Raw genomic sequence first — 22,277 nt, 5'->3', positions numbered from 1 at the left:
TCAGAAATATAGGTTTTAATTATAATTAATGTGTTCAGAAATATAGGGAAGTTACTTCATCCATGAAACAAGAACATGATCATTTTAAAAAGAGAATTTTATTTTATTTTTTTTAAAATATATTTTATTGATTTCCCACAGAGAGGAAGGGAGCGAGATAGAGAGTCAGAAACATCGATGAGAGAGAAACATCGATGAGCCGCCTCCTGCACATCTCCTACTGGGGATGTGCCCGCAACCCAGGTATATGCCCTTGACCGGAATCGAACCTGGGACCTTTGAGTCCGCAGGCCGATGCTCTATCCACTGAGCCAAACCGGTTTCGGCTTAAAAAGAGAATTTTAAAAGCTCTTAGAAATATGGAGGCTAACATTTTAAATGAAATAAAAAGGCTGGAATATAACATAGGTAAAATCTTCCCCCCTGAGACAGGCAAGCAAGGGAGGACAGATGAAGCCGGGAACCTGAGACAGTTAAATGGCCAAGCAGTTTACAGCCATCTTAAAATTGCAAAATCTTATCTTCCCTAACTAAGGACACTTAGGAGTAAATGGTTCACACTTCTCCCCACCAGAGGATAAATAGCTTAAATTACCCTACTCAGGGAGATAGATAGCAGAAATCCAATACTGTCATTGGTTCCAACCACACCAAAGGGTAGATGAAGTCAGGGGAATAAATCTCATTTTAAATTACAAGCATAAAGCTGATGACTATTCTATTGAGATCCTCCCATAAGTCCTCCCCTACACTCCCAGCCTTTAAAACCCTCAAGAGGAAGAACCAAGACATGTTCTCCCTCTAGGGAGCAAGTCAGAGTCTTTCCCTTCCCCCTCATCTCCCCGCCCCCCTCCCCCACCGCCATGTGTTATCTTTGCCTTTCTCCTAAGCTCCAGGGGCCCTTCTTTAGCTTCTATATCTTGTTTCCTGAGCCCACACAACCCAGATGGCTCATTCTACTACCTCTGTAACTTTCTAAATAAACTTTCTCTTATAACTTGAGTTCTTGGCTCAGAATTATTTCATTGCCAAACTCAAGAACTGAGGTCCAGTTTCACTGCCATTTCCACCAGTAACACCCCAACCCAGAAAACTGGAACACAATGAGAGAAAAATGTTTTAAATTATAGGATCAATCAAGGATGTCTAACATCAAGCTAATAGGAGTTTAAGAAAAACAATAACAACAAATACCAAAGAAACAAAAGAAGAAATTATCAAAGATATATGACCAGAAAATTTTCTAGGATGAATGACTAAGGACTCATGTTACCATCAAACTTTCAAACACTAACTTAAAAAGAGTTGCTGAATGGATCAAGAAAGAACAGAAAACAGGTCACAGGTAAAAAAAGATGTGAAATAAGCGTGTTCTCGGACTTCTCATTAGTGACACACAGGAAACTAGACAACAATAAAGCCATTCCTTTAAAATTCTGATGAAAAATCATTTCTAACCTAGAAGGCTATTCACAAATATCAAACTAGTCTGATAGTAGAACAAAAGTATTTCAGGCATGCAAGAATCAAAATATTTACCTCTCATGCACTCTTTATTTGGTGACTATTGCAGGAAATGCTCCACATGAAGGAGGAAGTAAACTAAGGAAGAGGAAGCTTCAAGACTCAGAAATCTGGAGACGTAATAAAGAGGATAATGGGTGGCAAGGAGAAGTCTTAGAAAGACAATTTGCAGCTGGCCTGGAAAGAAACCAGGACAGATTGGAACAAGAACAAGAAAAGTAGCAGGAAAAACAAAAACAGTACAGGAGGAAAAACAAAAAACTAACAGATAAGTGGACGTATTTGACCTACGCAAAATTATATTGAGGCTACTAGATAGTTGGGAAGAATTCACAATAAATACATAGTAAAGTAAGCAAATGGAAGAAAAGAATGCAATAATTAACTAAGAAAAACTGAATGTTGAGCAAGAAAAGAAATGTAACCATTGTGTATGATAGGTCCTCCCTTCCCCCAACTGGTGGGCGAAGTATGACGTAACCTGCAGCTCGGAAATACCTGAGTGACTAACCATGTACCTTATATGATCTATACATTGAACCACCAATCAACACCTGCCAAATACCCTAAGCCCTTGTTCCTATATGGACCACACATTAAGCCACCAATAAGCACGCACCAAGTACACTAAGCCCCCATTCCTTCCCATTCCCCCCCTCAAAAGTAGTGCCCACTTCTGCAGGGGTTGCTGTTCTCCCCTTGTGAGACAGCTCGGCAGGTCTCTTTCCCTAATAAAGCCTGTAATCCTGGTTTTCGGCTCCCTACTGGTCTCTCAGTGTACTACTTGACTCAGCAGTGAATTTCAAAAATTTCCATCTGCTTCTCCAAACTCTCCAGGGACATCCCACTGCACTCGGAATAAAATCTATACTCCTTAACATGGTCTAAAGGAGATTTTAGGATGTGGCGACTCCTGCAATTTTTCCCTTTACTCACTAAACCCCTGGAAGTCTCATTTGCTGCTTCCTATACAAGGAACACTACCTCCAGATCACTCTGAAGGGTTTTGGTTTTCTTTGTATTTTGATGGTGGTACTCAGGTCTTAGTTTACCTTTCTGTGAAGCTTTTCCTGACCAGCCAGTATGAATTAGTGCCAGCTTTCCCTCAATTCTGCCACTGCTATATATTTTATATCATTTTATTTTTAATATTTTATCTTCTTCCTGTTGCATAACTGCTGGAAGCCAATTCCAGCATGTCAGCAGGGCTGAATCATCTGGAGATGGCTGAAGGCATTTCCCCAAACCTGAAAAGTATGCATAAGATGATTGCTTACTGCCAGACAGCTGAGGGCATTTCAATCTACATGTTATTGCCTCCTACTGGCCAAACACCTGAACAGCCACAGGCAATTTCCCCAATCTGACAATGGATTCTGTATACCAAACCTTACCTTTTGATGTGTATATCTACCTTGCCTAGGACAATTTGTGTTAATAAATAGCAAGGGGTCCTGAGACAAGGGAGGACTTAGTTCCTTTAGCTTAAGTCTTCTCTGACTCCCCATAATGCCTTCCAAAATTATGTTTCGTCTCTGGACTCTAATCAATTTACACACAGCGCCTTCTCCAGATTCCTGAACCCTTCTAGATGCTGAATTAAGACCACTGGCATTACATCACTAATGGAAATATTTTGTTACTACAGTCATGCATCATTTAACAACAGGGATATATTCTGAGAAATGCACTGATAGGTGATTTCATTGGCCTGCTAATCTCACAGAGTACACACATCTAGATGGTATAGCCGACTACACAGCGGATTTTCCTCTAACCTTTTGGTTCTTGAATGACACATCCGGCAGTGCAATGTGACCAGAATGTCATTATGCAACACATGAGTGTATATAAGAGTACATTGTGGCAATATTAGTTAATATTTATGTAGTACTTATTTGGACCGGGCATTGTTCTTTACATTTGTTATTTTATATAATCCTCACAGCATTCCTATGAGGTAAGTATTATTACTACCAACAATCTATAGTATATATAAAAGGCTAACGTGCAAAGTGTCCCCTCGGGAGTTCAACAGGAAGACTGGGAGTCCGATCGCTCGCTATGACATGTGCTGACTACCGTGGGGCGGCATGGAACGAAGGAAGGCCCTGTCCAGCAGCTTGCAGCTGGGGAAGGAAGGCCCCGGATGGCAGCTGGAAGGCCCTAATCACCGGCCAGGCTAGGGACCCTACCTGTGCATGAATTTTGTGCACCGGGCCTCTAGTTTATAGATAAGGAAACTGAGCAAAGCTGGGATTCACACCCTGCCCCAGTTTGTGCTGAAACCACATGGCCTTTCCTTGCAAATGTCATGAGAACAGAGAATTTACCTCCTCTTCATTCTTTTAGCCTCAAGATCTTATGCAGTTACTGATGCTTACATGGTAAGTACTCTTCAAATATTTGCTCAGTAAATACATTACAGCAATCAGAGGTCATCATCCCAAGGGAAATGAAAAGAAGGGGAGACTACTTATCCTCCTTAGCTATTAGATGTACCAGTGAACATGTCTCAGCTTTGTCTGGCTTTCAGCACTAGCTACTCTGATTCTTCTGGTTTTACAGTCTCTTGACCAAGTTATTTCTGCCTTTGTAGGCTTCAGGTCATTTTGCTTCTTTAGCATTTGTCCACTACCCAGTGACTGGAGCACATGATGGTCCGACTCTCTGGGCTGTCCCCAAGGAGAAATGAGTATAGTGGTGATTTTCCCATGGACCAAGTGAATCCAGTAAGTTTCCTAAAGAATACCAGAAGACTCATTGAGTAGTGGTGTTGGAAAGAGCAGAAAGCCACGGACTACTCCTCACTGGATCCTTAGTATAAATTGTTGCTGATGTGTATAAGCAAAAGAAAAGGGAAATGAGTTAATTACCAGAAAACTTTTAAATAGTGAACATAGTAGGAGGAAGAATTTTGACAGAAGATTTGGAAAATCTTAGTTCCTAATGAATAGAATTGAAAGTTAGAAAAATAAGGTCAAAAGAACAATCCTTCTTTGGCAGAAGTAAATGCCTAAAATGACCTAATAGATTTTTCCTTTCAAAATTTTAGTATTCAGTGAACAGTGCCTCTGAGTGCCTCTTTTGTTGGATTTGTTTGTCAGTGTATGCATTAATTAGTTTGCTTAAAAACAGCATTGTTTGCAACAAAAGAAAACCATGTTTACCAGTACTGGAACTGGTTAACATCCCCAGACACATGACTTTGTTCTATAGTGTAAGTCAGTTCCTTGGGATATAACATGGCTGTTTCCTTTACCTATTGCCTAATCTAAAAACGGTGATGATTTAGCAGACTGGCATTACTGGTTTTGTTTCTTATAATCTTCATGGTATTCAGTTCATATTGCTATGGTATTCAGTTCATATTGTTATGTTGCAGCTTTTTGTATGAACTTTCCCAGAAATAATTACAATTTATGCTTACAGTGCTGTACAGTTTCACCACTGACATTCTTTAAAAATCAATGAGAAAATAGCAGCTCTATAAGATGAGTTTGGCAATAGGCATCATAATGTACTGTTCTCTATTTTTTATAAGCATCTATCTTTTAGGAGTCAATTGGATTCCAAACAAATCCAGACATGGAAAAATGTACCTGCTGTTCAAAAACAAGTATAAAACAAAAAAATAGCTTCCCAGACAAGAAAAAGTTGAAGGAGTTCATCACCACCAAACCAATATTACAAGAAATATTAAAGGGACTTCTTTAAGAAGAAAATTAAAAAATATGAGTAAGAAAACAGCACAAAGAAAAAAATTCTCACTGAAAAAGGCAAACACATAATAAAAGCAGTGGTTCAACCAATACTAAAGCTAGTACAAAGGTCACAAGGCAAAAGTAGGAAGATCATGTTAATTACAATTATCTCTTTTTAAGAGATACATACAAAAACATACAAGAAGTAAAAAAATAATAATGACAAAAACATAAACACAGAGGGAGTCAGTAAAAATGGTAGTGTTTTTAGAATGTGTTCGAATTTAAGTGACCATCAACTTAAAATAGACTGTTAAAACATAGCTTGATATACACTGAGTGGCCAGATTATTATGACTACCTGACATTTGTAGGCAAATTAGCTATAATTTTGCGCTGAAGTTGCTAGAGGGCCAGACCATTATCAATAGGGAAGCAGGTTGTATACCACGACAATAGAAGTGATTTTTTTTCTGAAGATATGGGTAAACAACATGATTTAACAGCCATTAAACATGGAATATATATATATATGATATATATATATACATATAGTATATGAAACACATGTTAACCACCAACCAAAAATCTACAAGAAATAAAAAGAAAGGAATCCAAACACAACCTTACAAAAAGGCATCAACATATAAGAAAAGAGAGCAAGAGCATAAGAAAGAGAGAACTACAAAAACAATAGGAAACAATAATATAACAATAACTACATACCTATTAATAATTACTTTAAATGTAAATGAAGTAAATGTTCCAATCAAAATACAAATGGACAAAAAAAGTTGTAGATATCTACAATGGAATATTACTTGGCCATAAAAAGAATGGATTTTTACCACTTATGACAACATGGAGGTACCTAGAGGGTTTTATGCTGAGTGAAATAAGTCAGACAGAGAAAGACAAATACGAAGTGATTTCGCTTATATGTACAATATAAAATATAAAATAAATGAACAGAATGGAAACAGACTCAAGGATACAGAGAACAAACTGATGGTTGCCAGAGGGGAGGAAAGTTGGGGGTGCTAAGTGAAAAAGATGAATGGATTAAGAAGTACAAATTGGTAGCCACAAAACAGTCATGGGGGTAAAATATGACATAGGGAATGTAGTCAATAATATTGTAATAACTACATATGGTGTCAGGTAGGTGCAAAAAATATCAGTTATATAAATGGCTAAGCATTATATTGTATACCTGAAACTGATATAATATTGAATGTCAACTGTAATCTATAATAATAAAAGCACAATATGCTAATTAGACTGGATGTCCTTCCAGACGAAGCCGGGGCTGTAAGGGAAGCCCAGGTCCCAGGTACCTGCTGGCAGCCAGACGGAAGCCTGGGTCCCAGGTGCCAGAGGGAAGACAGTGCCGGCAGCCGGGGGAAGGAAAGCCTACTCTTGCATGAATTTCATGCATCGAGCCTCTAATTGAGAAATAAAACTTTAATGAAAAGAAAAAAGTCTATATCTAGAAGTATGGGAATAGGTAGTTGATGTAGCTCAATTAATACTGTAAAGCACCATTAAAAGTGCAAGGTTTATGCAGAGGAACTATAAGTACAGAGAGATTACAAGATATAATAAATATCTTCTTTCCTGACTTCAAAAGTTTACCCTACCCTGACCTTCCCATCTTCCACCCATATTCATTCCACTGTAAAATATAGTCACTGTTCTAAACAAAATACCTGGGAATGAGTGAACCTCATGATGAGTGGCATCATGGAAGGTATAGATGGAGAAGAGGTATAAACAGGGAGGAAGGACTTAGAAACAAGCATATGGAAATGTGGAAACTCATTTTAGTAATACTAAATCCTCCGTTAAGACCATACAGGCGGATAGAAAAAACCAAGATGGCCGCATAGGTAAACACCTGAAATTGCTGCCTCACACAACCACTTCGAAAATACAACTAAAAGACAAAACCGACATCATCCAGAACCACAGGAAGGCTGGCTGAGTGGAAATTCTACAACTAGAAGGAAAGAGAAAAGCACACAGACTCAGAGGAGGTGCAGAAGTAAAGTGCAGAGGTACGAAGGCACGCACAGAAAGGGCTGGCAACTGAGGACACGGTTGTCTTTTTCAATCGAGAGGGAGGCACAAGCTCCCAACTACTCTGAACTCTAGTTCCGGGTGAGTCTATGGGGACCCAGACTCATACGAGGAGAAACTGGACTGTGTGGCAGTGTTTGGAACTCAAGGGCAGCTTTCTCTCAGAGGTGCTTGCAGTGATTACCTCCAGACACTGAGACCCAGGGCCTCTTAGGGCAGGGCTGAGGATCAGCCATAGCTGTTTGCTCCACCCTGTTGATTCCCTGAGACCCCACCCCACCCAAGCTGTGTGCAGAGGCTTTTGCATATGAATGGCCTGGCCCTTTGCAATCTAAAATTACCTAACAAACCACAACTGGGTCAGAGAGACCCAGAACATCCGAAAGAAGGCTCAAGGCCCCACAGCAGCTTGCATTGCTTCACAGCTGGGCCTCATCAGGGCACCTCCAAACCCCAAACAAAGAAGAGGAATCTCTCCATAGCTCCTGCTGGGTAGCCACAGGCAGGGGCTAAATTAGCACCTCCTTAGAGATCCAAGACCCAGTGTACCCAGTGGTCAGAGTGGGACCATCAAGATTACAACTCCTCAGATCCATGAGGAAAACACTAAGGGGGAAGACTCAGTGAGCACCAAAGCCCCACTGAAGCAAGTCTTGCCCCAGAAGGGTGTCTCCAGCACAGAAGTTCTCCCACTGTAGACACAGCTGATTCTCATAGCCAATTGGCCTGGAGGTCAATTCCTCCCAGTGATACCTACAACAATCAAGGCTTAACTACAGCAAGACTGTGCACAAAGCCCACAAAGGGGTGCACCAAGAGTGTCCACCTCAGGTAATTGGGGAGGCTGAGCCACTGGGCCCTATAGGACACCTAGCACACAAAGCCACTCTATCAACACAGGGAAGCATAAAAAAAATGCAGAGACAAAGAAACAGGTCACAAATGACAGAAATGGAGGAAAGCAAACTACAGGATATAGAGTTCAAAACCACACTTACAAGGTTTTTCAAGAATTTTCTAGAAACCGCCGATAAATTTAGTGAGACCCTCAAGAAATCTAGTGAGACCCTCGAGGTTATGAAAAAGGACCAACTAGAAATTAAGCATACACTGACTGAAATAAAGAATAATATACAGAGATTCAACAGCAGACAAGAGGATCGCAAGAATCAAGTCAAAGATTTGAAATACGAAGAAGCAAAAAACACCCAACCGGAAAAACAAAAAGAAAAAAGAATCCAAATATATGAAGATAGTGTAAGGAGCCTCTGGGACAACTTCAAGCATACCAACATCTGAATTATGGGGGTGCCAGAAGAAGAGAGAGAGCAAGATATTGAAAACCTATTTGAAGAAATAATGACAGAAAACTTCCCCTACCTGGTGAAAGAAATAGACTTACAAGTCCAGGAAGTGCAGAGAACCCCAAACAAGAGGAATCCAAAGAGGACCACACCAAGACACATCATAATTAAAATGCCAAGAGCAAAAGACAAAGAGAGAATCTTAAAAGCAGCAAGAGAAAAACAGTCAGTTACCTACAAGGGAGTACCCATAAGATTGTCAGCTGATTTCTCAATAGAAACTATGCAGGCCAAAAGGGAGTGGCAAGAAATATTCAAAGTGATGAATAGGAAGAACCTACAACCAAGATTACTTTACCCAGCCAAGCTATCATTCAGAATTGAAGGTCAGATAAAGAGCTTCACAGATAAGAAAAAGCTAAAGGAGTTCATCACCACCAAACCAGTATTATATGAAATTCTGAAAGGTATCTTTAAGAAGAAGAAAAAGGTAAAGATAAAAATTATGAACAACAAATACATATCTATCAACAAGTGAATCTAAAAATCAAATGAATAAATAATCTGATGAACAGAATAAACTGGTGAATATAATAGAATCAGGGGCATAGAAAGGGAGTGGACTGACAATTCTCAGGGGAAAGGAGTGTGGGGGTGCAGGAAGAGACTGGAAAAATATCGTACACCTATGGATGAGGACAGTGGAGGGGGTAAGGGCAGAGGGTGGGGTGGGAACTGGGTGGAGGGGAGCTATGGGGGGAAAAAGAGGAACAACTGTAATAATCTTAACAATAAAGATTTAATTTAAAAAAATAAAATAAAAAAGACCATACAGGAATGCATGCACACAGAAGAATGCTGGAAGAATAGATTCAAAAAATGCCTCATGTAGTAAGCTAAATTCAGTAGACACTGAGGGAAGCCACAGAGGTATTTTGAGTGGGGGAATGAAATAATCAAAATAGTTCCTTAGGAAAATTAAGAAAAATTAAGCTTGAGATCAGTTGAGAGAAATTTGAAATAATTCAAGCAAGAAGTGCCCTCGCCAGTTTTGCACAGTGGAAAGAGCTTCAGCCTGCGTACTAAAGGGTCCCAGGTTTGATTCCCAGTCAAGGGCACATACGTTGGTTGCAGGCTCAATTCTAGGCCCTGGTCGGGGCATGTGCAGGAGGCAACCAACTGCTGTGTCTCTCTCACCTAGATATTGCTCTCTCTCTGTCTCTCCCTTCTCCCACCCCACCACTCTCTCTAAAAATCAAAGGAAAAATACCCTTGGGTGAGGATTAACAAATAAAAGAAGAAGTAATGAGAGCATAAATCAGTACTCTAGCAATGGAAATGAGAGCACATACAGATACAGAGAAAATAGAATCCACAGGATATGATACTAATTAAATGTGGGGGCAAGAGAATAAGAAAGAAGTAAAAGATGGCTGGACTTTGGTCAAATATGCACCCTTGCTACAATCAGCTGTGGCTGAGGTGGGGTAACCTGTCAGGAACATAGATAGCCATGTAGGCCTGTCCCTTTGACAGGAACAACAGGTAGGGACATTATCTAAGTCAGAAATGGGAAGGCTAGTCACCCCAAACTACTAAACTCTACTAAGATACTGTATTACCCCTGTTTAACAAAACAACCAGGCATACACTTCAAAACAAAATTAAAATTTAAAAAATGAGAGTGCAGATTCTGTGAATCAACTCCTATTCTGTGACTATTGCAAGGGATCAAAATGTTCCACTTTAGCATAAGAATCAGTTTGAGCTGAAGGCACTTAACATCCAACAGATGCAGAAGAAAGCCTTCGTGTGGCTTCCTTCTCTGACTAAAAGCAGAAACCTCAGAAATGAGGACTGCCATAAATCTCTCCTGGGGAAGGTTTATGGCTGAAGAAGGCAGGAAGCCAGCAATGAGTTGGACCTTCACTAACAAACCTTGTCCTGTTAGTTTTCCCATATATTTACCCTCCCACAGTTTGCCACCCCTCAAAGCCTAAAGACTTTACCTTCATCTTGTCACTTCTAAACAAAGAAGAAAGTGGTAATTCATGTGGTGACTTAAAAAAGAAACAAAAAACAACAACAATAACAACAAAAACTCTTGGTTGCCTTTCTGTTTGAAATAAAGGTAGGTGAGTGGGCTTTTCAATATTCAAAGGGCAGTGTGGATCTCTTGCTTATACTAGTATATTTTTATATTTCCAGTTGACCTCAAAGGCAAGAGACAATGGCTCTTTGCTGCTCTAAATAACTAGATCACTTCAGTATTTTCTAACAGTCTTCCATGAACTCCATTGTTTTGATTTTAGTAACACATAATTTAGATATAAAATATTGTGCCTATGAATGTTTGTACATTTTTCTAGGGAGATTTTCCTACTTTTCATAAGATTTACAAAGTGATGTCAGATCCAAGAGTGTCTAGAATCCCTAGTAAGGTGGAAAGCAGACTGGATTAGGAGTAGTTCTCATTATGCTTTGCTATTTCTTAAGCAATTCTAGTAAGGTTTTGATTTTCATTTTTCCTCATGCGTAAAATGGGGCTAATCATAGCTGCAATGCTTTCCTCATACAAATGTTTTGAGGTCACAACTCAATGTTATGTAATTTACGTAGAATTTAAACATAGAAAGCATCATTCTCTTAGTTAAGGCAAGAAGTCTTTCTTCAAGCCTGGATGTGTTCTCTTATAAACACCAGAGTTACTAACCTTGAGAGCGTACAGAACATTCACCAACACTGACCACCATGGAATCCCCAAGTAATGCATTATGCTTGCCCATGTAGACTTTATCACTCTACCTTTTGTCTTCAATGTTCAAAGAAACAGTTATTGTGATTCCAGATTCCTGAACCAACATCTAGTAAGTACTACAATCAAAACAATTTAACTTTGAATCTGAATCTGAAAAAAGTGAAATGCACATGGCAAAACTACCCTATAATGTGGTGTGGAATTCTAACAAATGCTAAGTGACCATCCTGTGCAAATCCACCCTGGGCCTCAGGCCCAAACTGTGTTGAGTCTTTGTTAGAGACATCTATGGAATGTTTGGCCTAGAACATCCCAACAGGTGCTCTTTCTGTCTAGATTTATAGGGAGTCAGACATAATTTGAACTCTCAAATTCCATCCTAAGCTTCTTAGGGCTTCCCTAGGCAAAAAACCAACTATTGTCAAAATAGTTAAAAACGTTTCTCAAACTAAGGGGTAGACTGTAAATGCAATTGGCCAAATATTCAGATCTACATATCAAAATAAAGAACTAACAAGTTGGTTCTTTTTAGATGAAATGCAACACTCGTATCAATGGAATTAACTAATTTTACAAGTATTTCACAATTTTTCAATCACAAAGAAGCATGGGTCTTTTAGTATGATTTCTCTGTATGATTGCTTTCTGTAGTGTTATTTCTTCTATTTGTTAAACATTTTTCTCCTTTCCTCTTGACTTTTTTCTATAAGTTTGGAGCATGATTATCTCTTTTAAGATTTTCTTTCTCTCGTTAACCACTGAACATAGGAAAATGTTTTGCAAGATTAATTTTTCCCACAAAAAGGCATGGCCTATATGACAATAGGAAAGTGTTTATGTAATGTGCTATCCTGCATTAATGCGGTGATCTAATTCCTAAGTTATTTTAAGGAAATAGGTACTCAGTTTCTAGAGGTAATATTATCAGCTTGTGAATTTGAGGGGGCTAATTGGAAGCATAGGTGTTTCAGGGAAGACCAATTCTGCTTTGGCTTTGCATTCACCATTGACATTATGAATCACAGACTACAGCTTATGATAAAAATGTTTGCACATATTTGCAAAGTTATGTTTATGAATCAGAGCATTCCCAGTCCTTAATGTTGCAACATTTCAAAACTTACAGTTGCACCTCACCTTTATGTCTCCGTTGAATTCTATAGAATCCAACTTTAGAGGTTTTAGTTGAGGGCACTGACATTTATTACCAAACTAGAGGCCTGATGCATGAAATTCCTGCAATGGGCTTGGCCCCTGCAGCCCCTGAGGCTTCCACTGCCTCTGCCTCTGTTCCCCACCCACCACAGCTTCCTCCGGAAGGACATCCGGTCTAATTAGCATATTACGCTTTTACTATAATAGATGGGCTACAGAGTCTCAGGAAAGCCCATCAGCAGGAATGTTTACCATAAGTCACATTAAATAGTTAGCACTTTGGGGCAGCTGTTCAGGGGATAAAGTTACAACAAAAAAAGCTGCTCACATTTACAACTGTAAAGTGAGCAGACTAGTCAGCTTCCTTCTGAGCTCAAAGAGAATGATAGTATCTCACAGAAAGTAGAGGATGCCTGGGATAATCATTTCCATCGTAAAAAGTCCCAGATCCTCACTCTGATATGGTAACGAGATCCCCTTGGGCGGCGTAAGGCTGTGCAGGCAATGGGATTTCACAGGGTGGTGGTTGCCAAGCCTAAAAAGAAATAGAGAAAGCTCTTCTCTTTTCCATCTTCCTACTCCCATTCAGAGGCAGGCAAAGAAGCAGACAACATAAAGTCCCAAAAGATATAACCAATCCAAACCTTCAGGATGTCCACAGTTTAGAAACAAGCCTTCACTGATACACAGAAATAGTTTACTAAAAAGCCTAGACCTCCCTGGCCTGTATCTTGATATTAGAAATAAAGAACTAAAGGGGAGCAGCATATGCCAGCCAAGCAATGTGTGAGTGGCTGCAGACGCAGGAGAATCTCTGAAAACAGAGAAATTGCCCTTCTCTTACACTTATTAGGGAAATTTCCATTTGTAAGAGTGTCTCCCTCTCTGTGCCAGAAAGAGAAAGACAACAGAATCTCTAGAAACTCTTACCAATAGAGAAGGCTCCTACTTAAATCTGAATAACAATCTTACCCTTGTTTACTGTGCTTTTCCTGATAACATCCCATAACTTTCCCCCCAACATTGGTGTTTTATTTTTTTTCTTTAGCTGAAGATGGTCTATAAAGGGGTAGCTTGGGCCATTTCAGGGTGTCCCTTAATTTTTCTGGGTATCACCCATGTTTAGTGGAGGTATACATGCTATTAAATTTCTGTTGTTTTTCTCTTATTAATCTGTGTTTTATAACAGGGAAATCACAGGCAAGAACCTAGAGGGGTAGAAGTAAATTATTTTTCTTCTCCTATAAAATTAAGAGTCAGGACCTGAACTAAGGGACAAAACCTAAAATTATGGCCCTAGCCGGTTTTGCTCAGTGGATAGAGCATCAGCCTGTGGAGTAGGGTCCCAGGTCGGATTCTGGTCAAGGACACATGCCTGGGTTACAGTCTCGATCCCCAGTGGGGGGCGTGCAGGAGGCAACCAATCAATGGTTCTCTCTCATCATTGATGCATCTATTTCTCTCTCCCTTTCTCTTTGTCTCTGAAATCAATAAAAATATATTTTTAAAAAACTAAAATTATGAAAACAATTGAGATGACATACACAGCTATTGAATAAAACCATAATTTGTTTTCAATTCTTAGCACAAACCTCTATAATAATGAAATGACTACTTTCAACTTTCTTTCATTAAGGTTTTAAATCCATTTCACATAATTAAACCTTCTTAGTTTCCATGAGCTGACAGGCAAGAGAAATTCTTACATACAAATGGAAAATTTTCTTAACTCTTCTTCCTTTCTCTCCATAGTTCTAAACTCAAATGAAGTTATTCATTACAGAAGCTCACTAGATGAAAGATTGGCTAAAATTAAATTGTCTTTCCCCCCCCCCCCCCCCCCTTTCCTTTTTTCTCGCCACCACATGTCCCATCAGTGCTCTTTATGTAGGTCAGCTCAAGTAGCTAGCTCTGTATCTCTGAGCCCTGCCTGCGGGGCCACACCTTGTGCCTGGAATGGGAACCCCTCTCACATCCAGGCCTCAAGTCCTGCCCCCTTCCTTCACTTACCCAGACAATGACTGTCTTATCTGTCCTTCTAGGGTATGTGTCTCTTTAAAATTTCCACCTTATATATCTAGCAAAACATAATATGTACATATCATTTTTATATACATTATTCAATATATGTACTATCTTTCTTATTCTGTTGCCCATTCTGTGTGTGTCTATCTTAAAATATAAGCTCCCAGGCCAGACCACATCTTGAGAATTTTCAGAGGACAGAACTCATCATGGTACCATGTGTAAAGAATATTTTAGAAAATAAATTATGATGATAGCAATACTTAGGTAAAAGTAGGAAGGCTTTTGAGATCATAAAAACAAACTTAAAAAAACCTCACGTACCCCTTAGATCACACCTAGAGTACAATCCTTTCGTTCCAGATCTTAGTAATGTTTCAAAAAACAAAACTGAGACCACCAGAAGATACCCTCTAGTTTGCTGCATATAAAATTACCTTGTAAAAGAGACAGTGGTTTTTGAACCCATGTTAAAGGGCCCATGAACTTAGAAAAAATGCATCATCAATTACAACTTTATGTAAGAGAGAGAAAAGCTGGAAAAGCAAGGCTGTTTATTCTCATAATTTCCCCCTTTTACTCATTAACGCTATACTCAATAGAAGTGTATTTTCCAGCTGCAATTATACAGACATCAGCAAGCCAGAAATAGAATATCTAACCATAGAAAAAAAAGATTGCTACTGTTTCACTGTGGCTCGTTGGCATGATCTCTTTGTAAGACAAAACAGTGTTTCCATTCAGTTCTGCTTAATCTTCGTGGGCACTTTTGTTTGATGAAAAAAGGCACCATTTACTTATTATTTCTTGTAGGTGAGATTGTGGCTACCCACAGTTGAGAACCACTTGAAGCATGGCTTTACTTCTCCTAAAAGTTCAGACTGCATGAAGGAATCTCTTACTTCCTAGATGTTAGATGGAAGACGAGTTGCCCATCCACTTTCCTTTTAAAAAGCTGCTCTACAGTTTCCAGTGTCATTGCAAATTTCCCATGGGGTAACCAGGAAAATGGAAGGCGTAGTGTTCATCCCCACCCCTAAACCTCAAAAGTTTCCGGAGCTAATTAGCCTTGATTAGCATAAGAATGACAGCCATTAGGGGGCTCACTCCGTTTCCTAAAAGAATGCCCTCCGGTTATAAGATTTGTAACTCCTAAAAGCTTTAATTTTCACAAGGTACAAAGTAAAGAGACTTCTGCTTTTCCTAGCGATGAGGCAGTGTAACATCCCCCAGCCACCCTCGTCACCTAGTGGTCCATCCCTCCATTAGGTACCCTCAGCCGAAAGCCCCTGTCTACAGCCAGGGACACCCGCAGGCCTCTTCTCCAACGCCCCCCACCTCCCGCGCATCTTCGACATTGAGAAAAGCTTCCCCTTCCTTTGCAAACTTCGTAACAGGCAGGGAAGGAGCCGCCAGCCGCCTTTCATCTCCGCTCACAAATGCAGCTGTGAAAACGCCTCAAGAGGCACATCCTGTGAGCGGGGGCCAAACAGAAGTCTGAAAAGCATGCAAGGTCCCGTCCGTCCAGCCCCGATTGACAAAGAAGCTATCCCAGCACAGACCACGGCGCTGCATCGTCCGCCCCCTGCCTGCCTGCCGTGTCTTTGAGGAATCGCAGGCTCCATCCACACACACGCACACACCTTCTGTAAAACAGAGTCAAAATCGTGAGCCGTTACCTTCATTGTCCCGGCGGCGGTGGGGATGGCTGGAGCTGAGTGGAGCATCTACCCGACGTGTCCCAACCTCGGGGCCTGCTGGGTCGTGGGCTGCGGAGCGTCTGGGGAAGTGGCCGGGGTGGTGGCTGCTACACGTGGCGGGGACTGCGGGCCGGCCCTCTCGCCGAGAGATGCTGGCTCCCGGGCTGATTGCATCAGCAGGAAGAGCGGTGAGGGTGTGTTTCCCCCAGACCGCCCCCTGAGGGTAGCTCGCTCCCAGCACGAAACTCCGGATCCCCGGCCCAGCCCTGAGCCTCACCCACCCACCGCTCACTGCTGGGACTTTGCCGTTTCCAGAGCAGAGCACGTTGTAGTCGCTACCACCCAGCACTGCAGCGTTTACGGGGCCCATTCCTTGCTTTACAGTTGCCAGTTGACTTTGGTTCGTGCTACTTGCGTTCCATGTCCCATGGCATGTGCGGTGCAGTGTCCTTATCTTCCTTTCGCCCTCGGGTACAGCAGCCACTAGACATCCTTTTGGTTTTGGTCTAGTCAGCGGTTCTCAACCTGTGGATCGCGACCCCTTTTGGGGGTCGAACGACCCTTTCACAGGGGTCTCCTAAGACCATCGGAAACCACATATATAATTACATATTGTTTTTGTGATTAATCACTATGCTTTAATTATGTTCAATTTGTAACAATAAAATTGGGGGTCACCACAACATGAGGAACTGTATTAAAGGGTCGCGACATTAGGAAGGTTGAGAACCACTGGTCTAGATGCATCATTAGCAACAATACTTTGAGTATGGACTTGTTCTCGGGTCTTCCCCGGGAACCGGGTGCTTTCCAACCTGGGAGTCTCTGAGCAATTCAGTCACCGCCAGCCACGGGTGCCCACGGAGCAGTTGAAAAGTGGCTAGTATGACTTACCATTTTGAGACTCATGAAAGCTAGAAAAATATGTGTGCTCTATCATTTTATTATTTCCTTATTTATTTATGCTTTTATTTGTAGCCTTCTTTTTTAAGAAGAGGTTTTCATAGATGTAGGACTTTGGTAGAATTTACAGAAAACCTTAGGGGAAGGTGTTATAAAGTCTATAATTTAAAAACTTCAGTGTAGTTGGCAGAATACTACATCCATGGCATTCATTTAAAGGGACCTGCTCTCCAGCATGTGTTACAGGATGGTCATCTAGCACTGCCCAGGAAGGCCAGGCTCTCTGCTAGCCTATCTCCTCCATCAGTCGGGCCTCTCGAATTAGCATATTAGATATTAAATATGGGTTTCTATTGGCAAGACTAGTGTCTGTATATTAAGAGGGTAGATGTTAGGAACTAGTTCTTATTGGTGAAAATAATATCCTTTCTATAAATATGTATAGGCAAAATAAGTTAGGGACACTCTCTAAAGCAGTTCACGGTTGTTGGTATGGTAGGCCTTCCCCCTTGATGCCGGCCTTTGTGTAATCCCTTACCCTAAACTGGGCTAGATTGAGTGACTTCGTTGTAATGAATAGTCTACGGCAGAAGCAATCACTTCCAGGATTAGGTTTAAAAAGACTTGCTATGTTGGGGTGTGTGTATGTGTGTGTGTGTGTGTGTGTGTGTGTGTGTGATTCTCTCTCTCTCTCTCTCTCTCTCTCTCTCTCTCTCTCTCGTCTCTTTCTCTTGGATTGCTCATCCTGAGGGAAGCCAATGCCAAGTTGTGAGGCAAGCCTACTGAGAGGCCCATGTGGAGAGGAAATGAGAGCTGCCAATGATCATGGGAGTGATCCTGGAAGCAGAACCACTTAGCTTCCAAGATCACTCCCATGATTATTGGCAGGCCTATGTTCCCAACCCACAAAAACTCTGACATCACAAATGTCTATTGATCTGGGCCTCTAAATCTTGAGATGATTTGCCTTTCAGCAATAGATAATTGATAAAGATGGGCAAGACACAGAGAAGCTGAGAGAAATGACTTGGTGTCTGGAATATATTTGGCTATAACAGAGCTAATGCTCAGTGTGCCTATGATGTGTTAGGCAAGGTTCCATGTATGTTACATCTGGCAGTTCATGTAGTCCTCATCTGACACTGTTTTCTTTGCCATTATAGAGATAAGAAAATTGCTGTGCCATATTCCTGCTCCTTTTGTGGTTGATTAAAGCAGAAGAGTGAATCAAACTCCACCAGCAGACCCAAACTCCATTCACCAGGGTGAATGAGCAAAGAGGAGAGCTTGGTAATGCTCACTAAAGGCTAAGTTTGAGTTTATTAAGCAGAACCTACATGAAAGAAATTACCCGACCCTTTCTCCCGCTAACAGCAACCAGCAGAGTAAGAGAAAATCCTTCTATTTTGGCAGGAGGGGCATTTTTCAAGGGAGTTAGAATAACCAAGTCATAGATGTGACAGATATGGCCATTTCTGCTTGATTGTGATACTGTTTTTTTTTTCTCAAATAAATTAACATTTCTATCCCACTGACTCCCTCAAAAGACATAAATTCATCAACAGATTGACCCATAAAATTTCCTCTAAGATAAAGCAAAACATATTATTGTGACTCTTCACAAATAATGAAAGTCACAGGCTATTTTGATTTCTCTTCCTTTTCAGAGTGGCCTCTGTGCAGCTGCCTCTGGCATTTAGAATAGCATGAAGGGAGCAGGCACCTGGGGATCTCAGCAGGCCGCAGACCGGCTTCACACTGGGTCTTGTCCTTGCAGAGGACATCAAGAAATCCCTGCTATTGCATTGTGAACACTGCCTGACCTCACTGGTGAAAACAATAAATCCCCGGCACCCTTTGGTCATTGCTGATAAAAATTCTTTGTCAAGCCCGTCTGGTGTGGCTCAGTGGTTGAGCATTAACCTCTCAACCGGGAGGTTGTAGTTCAATTCCTGGTCAGGGCACATGCCCAGGTGGCAGGCTTAATCCCCAAAGTGGGCACGCATGAGGCAGCTGATCAATGATTCTCTCTCATCATTGATGTTTCTATCTCTCTCTTCCTCCCCCCCCTCCTTTCTGAAATCAATAAAATATATATTTTTTTTAAATGCTAGAAACATCAAACAGATTGTCAAACGACCGAGGGAAGGCTGGGGAGAGTTTGGGGGGTGTGGGTAGGAGATCAACCAAAGGACTAGTGTGCATGCATATAAGCATAACCAATGGATGCAAGACACTGTTCGGGGGCGGGAGAGGGAATGGGCCGGAGGTGATGGCATGTGCCAGGGGGTAGTGGAGGCCAGGGAAGGTCAATGGAGAAAAAAAAAGGACATATGTACTACTATTCGTAATAGTTTAAACAATTAATTAAAAAATAATAATAAAATAAATAAACAATGCTTTGTTGAGTTTCAGAAAATTAATCCCAGTTTACTTATCCCAGCAAGCTATTGTAGGCAGTGCATAACCGCATGTTGGGAAAAAAAATTCCTGAAGATATTCATACTGATGTCTCCCTCTTATGACCTACATCAGTGATGGCGAACCTTTTGAGATCAGCATGTCAGCATTTTAAAAAACCCTAACTTAACTCTGGTGCCATGTCACATATAGAAATTTTTTGATATTTGCAACCAGAGTGAAACAAAGACTTATATTTTTGATATTTATTTTATATATTTAAATGCCATTTAACAACGAAAAATCAACCAAAAAAAATGAGTTCGCCTGTCACCTTTGACATGCGTGCCATAGCTTCGCCATCACTGACCCACATGGTGCTGCTACGTGCTAGGCATCAGGATCATTTTGCCCTGACAACAGGTTCACACCCAGCTGCTGGTTCTCAGTAGAAGTCCTTGTCTGAGGAACTTTCTGTCTCCTGTAACATGCAAAGCTCAGCCTGTTGATCTGCACGTATAGAGAAGCCTAGGTTTTATATGGTGTTTGATTTATTATTCAACTCCCTGTGCTAGTTACTTTGTGAATAGTTTTATAGGGGAAAAGTCCTGGTGAATAAGTGATTCCATTTTGTGTGTCATAAAAACAAGAAAGTGAATGCAATGTTTATGTAGCACAACCTTAACACTAGTTCTTATCTGCCAGGGAAGAAAAATAAATACATGTTGATCTTGTAAACATAATAGGGCTGTATTTCAAAGTATTTATGACTGTACATTTGGGAAGAATGACATACCTTTTCTATTTAAAAACACTAGAAATGTGTTATTTTAGTGTATAACATGGAAACATGAACCACTCAAGGTTTTCTGGTTTTTTTAACTTTCTTGTTACTTGTATTTTATTTTTAATATATTTTTTATTGATTTCAGAGGAAAAGGTGCGGACAGAGTTGGAAAGGAGGGAATGACGGGGAGACAGCGTTCAGTTGATGAGCAGCATAGCCAGGTTCTCCAGCCAGGCAGGTTCCGTCGCCAGATTGCCAGGGCCTAGCTGCACGCACAGACTTGCTGGTGCGTTAGCTGGTGTCCATCATCTCGTTGTAAGCATCCAGCTGGGCATCCAGCTCCTCCGCAGAGATCTGCTGCCTGGAACTCCGGCCGGTGCCCCTGCCTCTGCCCCTGCTGCCTCCGCGGGCGCCTCTGCGGGTGCCGCCACCAAAGCCTCCAGATCCTCGGTTCCTAGTCCTCCCGCCTCTGTTGACACTGGGTCCCGGCCTGCGCTGCGTGTCTCCGTGTGAGGTGACCAGCTGGATGTTCATGGGGCGGCCGTCCAAGGAGATGCCGTGGTACCGCTGCATGGCTGTCAGGGCGTCTGCCTTCTGCTCAAAGTGCACGTGGGCCGATCCCAGGCTGCGGCCAGAGCGGTCGTAGTGCACGCCGGCCTTCTTCAGGGTCCCGCAGTCCGCAAACAGCTCCTGGATGTCCGCGTCGGACACTCCGAAGTCCAGGTTGGACACCAGCAGTTTGCCTCCCGTCTCCAGGCCGGCGCCCGCGCGGAAGCCGCGATCTAAAAGGTCGTGTTGCCACCTGTCGGGAAGCTGTCTGGGCCGGCTGTAGGGCGCAGGCCGGTTCCTGCCTCGGCCTCCTGCCCCACCGCCGCTGATGAGGGCCGCCCGGTTTCGGTTCCAGATGGGCCCGCCGCCCCGGCTCATTCGGGCTGCGGCCTGCGCTCCACAGCCACCTCGGCCTCCCTGGGAGCCGGCCCGGCCTGGGCCCCAGTCCCTGCCGCAGCCGCGGCTGCGGCCGCCCCGTTGGCTCCGGTTCAGCTGAATGATGTCATCCAGAGACATGTCCATTATGTCGGCCATGGCGGGCACAGAATATGCCTTGGCTTGAGCCCGAGTGTCAGCACGTTGGTCCCTCACTTTGGGCTGGGCCGGGCCAGCGTCCCAGGCGAGCAGTGGTCGCTTGGCTTCAGGAACAGCGTGGCAAGAGGGCGCTGTGGTCCGGGCGGGGCTGGCTGAGCTGTGAGGTGCCTGGTTGAGGTCCCAGTCCTTTTGGACCTTCTCCGCACAGAGTTGGCTCTGCGACTGTAGGAAGGCGGCTCTGCAACTGCAGGTTCTGTCTTGATTCTCCTGCTACATCTGTATTTATACCACTTGATTTTAATCCTATCCATTCTATTCCAAAGGTTAGGGCGTCTGTTATCTCCATTCCAAGGTCACTACTCCATTGTTCTGTTAAGCTACAAGGGCGTAACTGAAGAAGATTATCCTAAGTAAAGCTTATGTGGCATAAGGGTGATGGTTCCTAGTTAATGTGATTACCTATCCACCTGGCACTTAGTTAAGGGGTTTTACTGATTAGTCTGTTCCTTAGTCCTGTGAATCCCTAACTCCAGGGAAAAATACCCACCTGGGAAAACAAATTTTCTAGGAGACATGACCTTGGTTAAAACACATAGTGCTAAGAAAGGAAGCAAACATATTGAGAACAGTATGCCATATACGCCAGGACCCTTGAAACCTGCGACACCCTTGAGGAGGAGGGGTCGCAGGGCCTGTCACTGACCCTCGTACCCACCCCCTCTCCATCTGCTGCATGGATTTGGTCTCTGGAGTGTGCATTTCAAGAAGAGAAACGTTGGGAAAGTAGAAGGCGGCAGTTGCCCCTTCTGAAGAGGAATCCCCAAGTGAGGACTGGACCTCGAGATTCTGTTTCTC

The 22,277-nt window shown here is 42.1% G+C and overlaps 1 protein-coding gene and 1 pseudogene across 2 annotated transcripts in view; both read right to left on the bottom strand.

Moving 5' to 3' along the window:
* The window catches only part of BCAT1 (branched chain amino acid transaminase 1), an 88,805-nt gene extending 72,465 nt beyond the window's left edge, over positions 1-16,340 (bottom strand). For both annotated transcript variants that reach the window (XM_070410546.1, XM_070410548.1), the window contains exon 1: positions 16,229-16,340. In XM_070410546.1, the coding sequence (XP_070266647.1) occupies positions 16,229-16,276 (48 nt within the window). In that variant the 5' untranslated portion in view covers positions 16,277-16,340. The remainder of the gene's footprint in view (positions 1-16,228) is intronic.
* Positions 16,341-20,630: 4,290 nt separating this feature from the next.
* On the bottom strand, positions 20,631-21,422 carry LOC139005615 (THO complex subunit 4 pseudogene; annotated as a pseudogene).
* Between the last annotated feature and the right edge of the window lie 855 nt (positions 21,423-22,277).

The sequence above is a fragment of the Myotis yumanensis genome, unplaced genomic scaffold, assembly GCF_028538775.1.
Source record: "Myotis yumanensis isolate MYYU_CA2020_CCGP unplaced genomic scaffold, mMyoYum1.0.hap1 SCAF_3, whole genome shotgun sequence".
Classification (NCBI taxonomy): Eukaryota; Metazoa; Chordata; class Mammalia; order Chiroptera; family Vespertilionidae; genus Myotis; species Myotis yumanensis.
This window is presented reverse-complemented; position numbering and strand designations above follow the sequence as displayed.